The sequence below is a fragment of the Haliaeetus albicilla genome, chromosome 2 (genome assembly GCF_947461875.1).
Source record: "Haliaeetus albicilla chromosome 2, bHalAlb1.1, whole genome shotgun sequence".
In the NCBI taxonomy this organism is placed as follows: domain Eukaryota; kingdom Metazoa; phylum Chordata; class Aves; order Accipitriformes; family Accipitridae; genus Haliaeetus; species Haliaeetus albicilla.
Window position 1 is genome coordinate 60,588,655 of NC_091484.1, and position 11,030 is coordinate 60,599,684.

The window sequence follows — 11,030 nt, forward strand, 5'->3', positions numbered from 1 at the left end:
ATTATTTTTTTTTAATCTCCATTATACCAGTCATTACTTTATATTGAATCAAAGACACTGATGTGCGTATTTATTTAGGAAGCTCTTGTTTGGTGTGTTAACAAAATGTAACTACATAGTTAGTGACAAAGAGTTCTGAACACATTCACAGATTTAGCTACTAGATAAAAACTGCTGCTCTGTGAGGAACAGCTAAACTAATCTTTAAAGTGGATAGTATGAGGGTTTTTTAGAATTATTTAGTATATGAAGAATGCAACAGATATTTTTAATAGATAAAATTTGCACAATTCAGTTACAGAAAAGGTTTTGCATACTTAAGATTATATTATAAACCAGTTAATATTAAATGTATTATTGTATTTTAGAATGTACTATCTGATTTGAGTGGCTGTTGTCAAAGGTTTAATCACTAGGGTTTAACTGACAAAAAATTGTTTCTTAATACAGTTTTTCTGTCTTACTCTAACAGAAACAGAAGACAACACAAAAATGCCAATTCAAACAAATAGATAGAAGTGATTTAATATAAGGTCTAACAGGCCAAACTTATGCAAATAAAGATACTTTCTATATTTTTCACTAAATTTTAAATTACCGTTTTAAATGGTATATATATATTTTCTTTTTTAATACATAGCAAGCTTGAATGGGATAAAACAAAGGAGAAACTTTTATTCAGGAACCAGCGAATGTTCTGTGCCATTATATTCGTGCATGAATTGACTCAGTGAATTGTAAAATAGCTGTAATTGTTTTCCCTATCCTGCTTTGTTTTCCTTGATGCAATAGATTTTTGTGTGCAGGAGGAGTGTGTGTTATGGGATGTTTGTATACTATTGATTTTATAACAATTTTTATTTACTAGCGTCAGGTGCTGTCAGCTCTAAGCCAAATAGCAAAGCATTCAGTGGATCTTGCAGAGCTGGTGGTTGAAGCAGAAATTTTCCCAGTTGTGCTCACATGCCTGAAGGACTCAGATGAATATGTCAAGAAAAATGGTGCAACTTTAATTAGAGAGATAGCAAAGCATACGCCTGAGGTAAAAACCTTGAAAATGCAAATACAAGGTCATATCATTAGATTTTACACTTTAAATAAAATACAGGATTATTCTGTCATTTGCTTTTCGAAAGGGACGGCAAATAGCTGTTTGGCATGTTCATTGGAAAAATATGGAAATGCTTGCTGATATTACGAGATGTGTATTGAATATGAATTGGGTTTGAAAACTGGGAATCATATAATGTATACCTAGCTACTTCATTCCATAAGATATCTGCACAGAGAGGGAGTTTTAGGCTGACAGTATTGTCAGTCCTAGGTATTAAAAATACCATGACAAAAGCATCACAGAAGTCATGATACTAGCTAATAAATGACAAGATCACCCTATAATAATAATAGATGGTGAGTGTCTTTTAAAAAAGTCTTCTGGGGTGCTGGGATCACATTTTAATTATTTTTCCAATGACAATGAAGGTCAAAATTCTCTTATTTATTATTAAACTGATGGTAGCTTCTTTTATTAGCTTGAGTTTGTAATTTTAGTCTCAGCATTTGCAGTGTTTTTGCCAATAATTGATATAGGAAGGTGGGGATGTTTGGCGAAGTCAATACAAAACAAATAGGAAAACCAAATAATTATAACTATGTTAATATGTCAGACCATAGAGATAATTAAAAGGCTCTAAATATGACTCTGGAATGAAATACAAGCAATGTATTTGTGGAACGCACTAATGCTGAGCACAGCCATTTCAAAATCGTGATACTAGATTAACAATTGAGAAGTGTTTAAACATGTATATTGTGCTGTTTCTTCAGCCTGCTAGTCTTTAAGCTGCTGGTGATTAAAGTTCGCAGTCTTGTCACGTTTCCTCTCTGTGCCTCATGAACAGCGCAACTTCACTTTCTCAAAAAAGTGAAGAAATTATCATTATCAAAGGGGGGCACTAGAGTCGGAAGCCAGAGGCCAAACTCACAAGACTGCAGGTAAAGTCAGAAGAGCTGCCAGCACAGGATCCTCCATGCAAGGGGAATTGGCCATTCTAGCAGCTCTCCAAAGGAGCTGTAGGAATTATCTTGGTAGGTCCCAGTGGGAAGTCACAATCCACATTTGACTCCAGAGTGACAGTGATCTCTGTCCATCTCTGAGCAACTCTATTCAAGCAACACATGTTGCAGCAGAGACAGATTGGCAAGCGATATTTCTAGAGGAGATGGCTGTGTTAGTCATGTGAGTGTTGTGGCTTTTAGATCTCGGCTCTTTATCTGCATATGCAGTAAAATTCATGTGAAGGTCGGGATCTGGGGGACTTGCAGTGGGGCCTGAGGGTCACAGCACTGGGGAGCGTGTCTGTGCAGGAGCTCTGTGCGTCCAAAGTGCAGATGGCTGTGCCCAGACGTAGGCTTGGTCATCACTGGCTGCATTTCACAATCGTGTGAACAGTTTTTCCTAAGTAATAACTTTAAATTCCACCTAGCTGTTTCATGAATGAAACAATCCCCTTTTAAAGGCTCTAAGGCAAAGGTGGATTTCATGTTTATACAAATCAACTGGATGGGAAATCCACATGCCTCAGTTTTGTTCATTTAATTTTGACTTTTAAGAACATGTTTCATTTGCTTTGGAATCTTTGGGAAAAATGGGATATACCTAACAAGATAGAATAAAATAATCATAATATGAAAGTATTTTAATTTCTATGCATTGTTGATATCATACATACTCTATTGTTGTCCCTCAAGTGATGTAAGAAGTGATACCTTTTGGAAAGAAACATGTTGCATACTTGATTATCACTTGTAAGGAAGGCTATATAATTTGGCGTTCTGGGGCAAACTCCATCGCCCATCAAGTGTGTTCCCTGGACACCTCCCTCGCAGCACCCTAACGTGGCAGAATGGCGTAGTCCAAGTCGGTTTTGCGCATCCGTGACAGTTGGTTTTGGCTTCGTGCCTCTGGGGGGGGATCCACCAAGGCGCTTATGCTGCAGAGGTTATCTAGAATGCAGGTAAGAGGAGGAGTGGGCCTTTCCCTCTGTCCCTGCACAGAACATATGATGTTGGCCTGGGAATGAATGGGCACTAGTATGAAAGAGTATCTGGCTCAGTAGGTGCATCTTCAAGGGCATTAATGTATTAGGCTGTCATTTGCATGTTTCTTTGGTGTATACTAATGGAGTTGAGAGTATGTCATTCCATGCTATACAGCATCAAGAATTCAGAGTCCCGATTTCCTTGCAGTAAAGTCAAAAACAGAGTAGCAAACCAGCTTCATTCCCGAGAACTTCATGCTGCACTTAGCGCCCAACAGTCTGTATGATACATCACTCTTATTCCAGCTTTATTTTGTAAATCAGGAGCAATACATTTAAAGACTTTTCTAATGTAGTGCTTTATGCCTGTTGATACCTCACAGTATCTAATCTCTTCCATTTATCTTTTTAGCTTTCACAGCTTATAGTAAATGCAGGTGGAGTCGCTGCTGTGATTGATTGTATTGGCAGCTGCAGAGGGACTGTCAGACTGCCTGGCATCATGATGCTTGGTTATGTAGCAGCTCATTCGGAGAACCTGTCAATGGCAGTGATTGTCTCCAAGGTTAGCTATCACTTTGTCGTCTTCCTATAATTCTTCAGTGGTATTCTGAGAAAGATACAAAGTAACATAGGCAGAGAATGTTTTTTGTGACAGAATTATATACTTGCTGTTGACGAATGCACTTTCTCCAAATATTGCTGCTTGCTATGGCTGAAATTATGTGGTAACCTGATCAAAGTGTGTCTCTGTGAAGTTAAACCTTTTATAAAATGTCCTGGTTTAGTTTGTGAGTATCCATTTGTATTACAGCACATGATTTTTCTGTGTTGCAATTGCATGGTTACAGAAAATAAGTCAGTGAATTTCTATGGTCTGTTTCCTCTTAAAATGAATATTTGTGGCTACATCAAACCCCTTTTTGAAACAAGAATGTTTAATGGCACGTTCTTCATTGCACTAGCATGACTCTGCTAGTACCTCTAGAGTAGTCTGGCAACAGAAATATTCAGACTTGAAAAGACCTTAGTAGTACGGTTTGATTCAGTTGTGCAAGTGACATTTCAAATGAGATAAGCAATACATTTTCAGGTTTAAATAAATTCTGCTGGACAATGGTATAGAAGGGACAGAATGTTCAATATTCACAATAGGTGAAATTAGTGCCTGACATAGCATTATCCACATCAAAATATTAACTAATGACAGGAGGAAGGATGTAATTTCACTAGCATTGTTGGCCCATTTTCACACTATGTCCGTCATTTAAAATATACTGTATGAGTGGAAACAATGAAACAATAAAAACAGAGGAACAGAAATGTCTTCTAGTAGGAATGTGAGTTAAAAAATGGAAATCGCTACAATATATCATCAATGAGTATGCAGGGAAGGTAGCAGTGATCAAAAACATACTCTTCTGCATTTGAAAACTAAAGAAATAGACAATTTTTCCTTGCCCTCTCTGGAGACCCTTCTTCTCTGGATGTGTCTCTGTCTCTCCACTTTCAGGGATGCCTCAAGCAAATATGCTCCTGCTGTTGAGTGCTTGACATTAAGTAGGATGAATCCAGGTTTAAGTTCATGAGGAAGCACCTAAATGATAAATTTTTGAAGAGTAATAATGGTTACTACTATAACTGAGTGGGAGTGCAGTGAGAGATGTTGTAGGGATCTGTGCAAACTCTCATTAAATTAAATATTTTAATGAATGTTCCACAAAAGAAACCCAAATAAACCCAAACCCTGTTTTTTTTTAAAAAATTGCTTCAGGGGAAACTAAGCTTGTGGAATGGTACTGTGCTGAGGACAGGGCTTGGTAAACTGGAACCATTTGAAAGAAATGCACCGTGGCATAACCACATGCAGTTACACATCTGTGATGTTATGATGTAATGATGGAAAGTGATAGCTCCATTCTGCAGTACTGTATCCTGGAAAGGATGAATTTTGAAAAATGATTTTTTGGACCATACTGGAAAAATACTACATTGTGGTCTTCTGCTGCAGTGCAGTGGCAAAAAAAAAAAAGACAGTTCAGTCCTTTGCAGTATTAAAGAGTGGAAGATGAAGCATTATTGGAAAAGAGAAGTTAATCTATATAGTTCTGTTATATAGTGCATCTAGTAAATGATTCTATTCTATGATTCTATAGTATATACTGTATATAGTATATTCTGTATATAGTGCGTATAGTTCTGTTGTCTGTATTTGAAAAGGATCTTGAAAAAAATCTGGAGAGTGTACAGAAAAGACTAAAAAATGATCCATGGGATGGAGAAAAAGGTGTTCTAGTTAGAGGTTTAGTAGCCTTGCCTTACCTAAAGTAGCATGAAATTATTCCTATTGAAGTATCCTGGCATAAAATACCAGCTACTAAGTAGCTCCATAATCCTGTGGAGAAAGGATTAAAGACTGTGACCCTGAACCAGAACAACTTCAATAACAGCTGGATGTGAGTGAGGTATTCTCTGTCTCTTGATGTCTTCAAATCAAGAGTTGAAACATTTCTGGAAGTTATTGGGTGAGTCAAACATGAACTATTGGACTCAAGAAGAGGTTAGTAAGTTGAAATTTAGTCCTGTGGATTAAAAAAAGACTCAATGATTGAGCCCCTCTGGTCTTAAACTGCTTTGATAGATTCATAAACACTCAAATTCTTTCCTTTTCAGTCTGACAAAACTGAAGCCTTTACTGTTAGTACAGCCTGAATTGTGTTATGTATTCCTTTTATCCCTTAAATTTGTGTGTTAGCTCAAACTGCCTTCTGACTTAGAACATTGAATCTGTTTCTTTCTTTAACTGGATTTATTAAGATTTATTAAAAATCCTTGCTAGTCATGAAGTTGTAAAAATATGACACTACTAGCATGTGTTCTCTTATAGCTTATTTTAGAAGAAGACTGTAAATAGAGAAACATTTTCTAACAATCTGTATCAGTTTCAAGTTGTCCTTCCCTGGTATAGGTTTGTAAAGGTTGTGCTTTTGATTAATGCTACAGGGAATACCACCACTGTGTGCCTGCTTGATAGAAGAACATGAAGATCATATTAAGGCAGCAGCTGCTTGGGCCTTGGGACAGGTTGGAAGACATACTCCTGAGCATGCACGAGCTGTTGCAGTAACAAACGTACTACCCACACTGCTTGCTATGTATATGGACACACGCAGTTCAGAAGATCTTCAAATGAAAGCAAGTATATTTGTAGTATCTGCAGTATGAGATATTTATTGTAATCAACAGGTATAAGTGCTTAAAACCTACTAAATGGTATGTGCTTTTATTGATGTTCATCAAGTCACAGATTTCCTGGGTGTAGGGTGTCTGAAGGCTGTGTGTCATTTATTAGGACAGGCTGGTCCTAACGGGTGTGCATATGGTGCATACCAAATCATATAGTACAGCCACAGCAGTCTAGTCCCTCACTTTCTTCCCAGTTTAGAACAGAGTTGCATACATCCATAAATGCTGTAATTTCTTGTGAGTGACTAATTTCTAATGATCTATTTTTTTTAAAGTGTAAGCTTGTCCTTGTAGTAGGTTTGCTTACATTTTTATTATTATAATAAAACTGTAACAAATACTCAAAGCTCTGCTCTTGAAAACATGCAACTGTTCATGTTTAAGGCCTTCCTTGTGTGGGAGCTAAAGGAGTTGTAGTTTGGTAAAGTGTATTTTTGAGCAACAGTAAGTGAACCAGCTGAAGAGTATAGTATGACAGGATATGGTCTCCCATGTTGTACTATGCTTCTGTACATTCCACTGAAGTATAACATTCCAGATCTGTAAAATAACTTTTGTATAGTCATTTTCAGTGGTACCAAAATATCAAGGCCAAATTAGCTGTACCTATAATCCTACCCAAGAAGGTCATTACTGCTTGTAGCAGTCAACATTAAGTCTGTTTTCAGAAACTAAGCACTGATGTACAACTGTTACACTCTCTCTTTCCCCCTCTGCCTGGATGGTAATGCACTTTGCTATCCCAGACCAGCAGACTCTCCTAGTAAGCCACTTCTAAAATACAATCTTTTAAAATGTGTTTTGACTTAGCTTTCTTATTATATTACAGTACTTCAATTTACTTAAAGGGTCTACTCCTGCTTCCATTGTAGTCAAAAGAAAATTGCCATTACTTTGACAGTAGATAATATAATAAGAATATGATGCACTGTAGGTTCTGAGGTTTAATAAATTTAAGTAGAAAATTGATTCTTCATTAAGTGACCTGATAGATATCATAGTTTTTGTTCAGAAAATGCTCTTTGAGTATTCTGATCAATTTGCTTTTTTGATCAGACTTCAGTGATATGTAACATGAATTCTTGTTGTTTTCATTGATGTCTCACTAGAGAAATTTTATTTTGCATTTCAATAGACTAAAAAAGCCTTAAAGAACATCCTTCAGAAATGCACGTATCTTCCAGCACTTGAACCATTGCTGCATGATGCCCCTCCCAATATTATGAAACACATTGTTGGGCAGTTTAGTAAGGTAAGAAAAGGCTCTCCTTGATAAGTAATGTTAATTGTTTTCCATTTAGCAAGGAAGCTATCTTTCCAAAGATGAAATCTCTCTAAAGGTCCCAGTTGTTTTCTCAGAATCCTCAAGCATCCCCTGCAGAAGCAGTTTGAAGCATCCCGTTCTTTCGTCCGATAAAGCTGGATACTGTTTCATCTGGAACCTGCCATAATTCATCCTAAGACTGGGAAAACAGTTGCTTATAAGCAAGGTGTTTTTTTCTTCCTTGCCTCTTGAGATTGAGTGGAATATTAACTCACGTGCAAATATTTTCACTGAGCCAATGTATCACATAAATCCTAACCACATCTGTTTTAGATAAAGTACAAGCTGTCTGTACAGGAGTAACTTAAGTCAGGTATTTTACAATAATCTAGAGTATAAAGCCTTCACCACTTTTATCCTCATTAATTTTCAGTCTCAATTAAGTAAGTGTAAAAATCCCAAATCTTTTCTCTTGCCTCTCAAAATTTGAAACTGTTTGTTATTAATTACATTGTTGATTTGAGTGCAGCATGTAAAAAGTGATACAAATTAATCAAAATATTTAAAATTATTTAAGTAATTGCTAACTAATCAGGAGATTTCCAGTGTCTGCGATATTCACCAGCTGTTGGGAATCCTGCTCAGTTATAGACTATCTTTAGTGCAATACTCTGCTGTGTAATCTGTTAGCAGGGGGTACCAGGCTCTCTTGGTGAGGTGTTCTTTCTGGAAATGGCCAAGTAAAACATGCTTGATATTCAGTTCTGATTATCACAGATCTGGAAGCACTACTGTTTGTATTGCAGATTCCTGATTACATTGCCACACTTAGGTTTGTCCTGTCTTCTTGCGAAGACTATACAAAGATTGGAGATTTGCACAGAATCCAGTGCCTTTTGCTTCTGTGTGCTGACTGGAGCTATTAATGAGCTGAGTGCATAGTAACTGGTTACCCAGTGTATAGATTTGAATGTTGTTTGCTGTTGAAGTGGTTTTGTACCCTTCATATCAGCTGATGGTTTTTTTCATTTTTCTTCTTCTACAAACAAACTATACTTGTCTGGCATTTGGTCTTCTGAACTATACATTTAAAATTAAGTTCTCTGCAGTAAAAGCATTTTTCTCTCCTGTATCATAATTTGGGAATTTCCTATTCTTAGAGCTGTGGTGTATTACTTCTGTGGGCTTATTTATAGCACAGTAAAAGCCTTATTTCCGAGCTATGCTTCAGAGCAGGATGCTGTCCATTCTTGGTGCTGGACTGTGTCATTTTAGCATTATCGTTTTCAGGGTCTGTGCAATTCTGTGCTGTCTCAGTTTGGACTGGGGGAAGGGACTGTGTCTCAGAGGTGCCGTCTGTCTTTAGGGCCTCTTCCAAGAGAGCTTTCTGCTGTCTTATCCAGCCTGGGAGTCACAGTGTGGAGGAGGAAGGCAGGGAAAGGGCCATATCCTGTCTCCTTGCTAGTTCCTCCTTGGCAGTTCTTGTTGTGGGAGATAGGTGGAAACAGCCGTCTTTTCAGTTCCCACAACGAAATGTTCACAGTTGTTCCTGACACTTCTATGGAGCATATAAGAGGGAGAAGTCTCTATGCTCCCCTGTTTTTTCTTTACCTGTCTATTGATTTTGTACAGCATAGAGGGACCAGAGAAATGAAGGCTGTTTGCCTATATGCATGGCAGAAATCTCGTCTTTCTTTTCCTTCATCCTTTTAGGCAGTCCCTTCCTCCTTTGAGGCTCTTGTTTTACACTGAGATACAGTCAAATTTATGGCTTGATTTGTGTGACCAGTGTGAAGGCTTACAAAATGCTTTTGCCCCCACAGTATGTAACTCTCAGAGTTGGTTTTGAACCTATCTGGTTTTGTTGTAGATGCAGCTGATGTCTTGCATTATGTGCGACCCCCCCCCCCCCCCCCTTTTTTTTTTTTAATATTATTGCAGCCCTTGGGCCTATGGACTACATGCTGTCATTCTCCCTCGCCTGGCCCAGCCCCCACTGCCCTCCCTCCCTCCTGTCCTCTGGACAGAGCTGCATATCGGCATCACTCAGGGAGCACAGAATGTATTGTCTGATCATTTCTGCTTCTCATCCCCTTTGGCTGCAGAAACTTCACATTTTTGCTTTTTGTGTGTGTGTGTGTGTGTAAAAGGCTTCCATGGCTACACAGTGTGTTGTAAGATTTTAATATCTAGGAATTTAATAGTAGCATGTAATGCTTCAAGGCTGCATTGTTCACTTGCAACAATTCTCAGTATTGTTTTCATGCACTAATCTATACTAGATCATTATAATGATATAAAATTCCGCTCTACAATTAAACTGTGGGAATTGACATAAAAGACCTGAATAACTTGGTTTAAGTGGAACAGAAGCTTCTGTTATTCCATGTTAGTGTTCTGTTTTTATTATCTCTTTAATCTCCACAATCTTATTGTCTCCATAGGAATAATTCAAGAAATATTATTTATGTAAAGATAAATATTCAATTCATTATTTTTATATATGTTATGTATTAAAGCACAATTTAAATTATGTTATAACCATAAAGGGCTGGTTTATGATTTTTTCCTGTGCAACTGGGTGTTAAAATACAGTAGTCATTACAGATGTTGTACCTCTGATGTTCCATTTTATCTGTCCTCTGAATTAAAAACAGATAAGCAATATTTGAACCTAATAGCATACAGATTCCTTTAAAAGAATTTTTTTTTAATGTACTTTTCTGTGTGTAGGTGTTACCACATGACAGTAAAGCACGTCGTCTCTTTGTAACAACTGGTGGACTTAAAAAGGTTCAAGAAATAAAAGCAGAACCTGGGTCACTTCTTCAGGAATATATCAACACTATTAACAATTGCTATCCAGAGGAAATAGTAAGGTAGGGAAAATGAAATTTAAAAAATTCATCCTTAGAACATTGTTAGATGTTTTTCACAGGAACAATGCAAAGCAAGAATTTAAAATATTAATTTAACTTCTCCATGAATTTTGTTTTTAATAAAACAGCATAACATTTGGTTAACTGCCCCAGTGGTAACACAACCGCTAGACACGTACCTTTGACCACCTTCTCTTTTCTGATTGTTTTTGGAATCAAATTTCTTTGTAAACAAAGCCCAAATAATCAGGCTCTTGCAGGAAGCTGGGAAGAACAGTCGGTCCTGCACTACCCAGACAGACTCTGAGGCTTCAGCACAACCGCTCTCATATTAATGAATGTCTGTGGGAAGTTTAGTTTATCTTGGTAACTTATTTATGGATTACTCAGGCTCCAAAATACATGTATTGGTGAATCTTTGGTTGCATCCTTGACTTCCCTAAGAGCCTGTCTGAACTAGTGTATTCAGAAGCTCCTTTGAAACTTCCTCTGATGTACAGAGGGTCCAGAAGCTCTCCTGCACAGTTGCTCTGCCCACAGCTGCCCTTCCTCCCCCAGCCTCATCATGAGGCTTAAGTGTTATATAAAAGGACCATACAC

General features: G+C 37.4%; 1 protein-coding gene across 4 annotated transcripts in view; it reads left to right on the top strand.

The window, feature by feature from the left end:
• The window catches only part of SPAG6 (sperm associated antigen 6), a 48,444-nt gene that overhangs the window by 22,534 nt on the left and 14,880 nt on the right, over positions 1-11,030 (top strand). For all 4 annotated transcript variants that reach the window (XR_011323303.1, XM_069776814.1, XM_069776823.1 and 1 more), the window contains 5 exons: positions 869-1,042; positions 3,454-3,606; positions 6,045-6,236; positions 7,423-7,539; positions 10,285-10,430. Coding sequence is in view for 3 of the 4 variants with exons in the window: in XM_069776814.1 (XP_069632915.1) it covers positions 869-1,042; positions 3,454-3,606; positions 6,045-6,236; positions 7,423-7,539; positions 10,285-10,430 (782 nt within the window). In the remaining variant the exon portion in view is untranslated. The remainder of the gene's footprint in view (positions 1-868; positions 1,043-3,453; positions 3,607-6,044; positions 6,237-7,422; positions 7,540-10,284; positions 10,431-11,030) is intronic.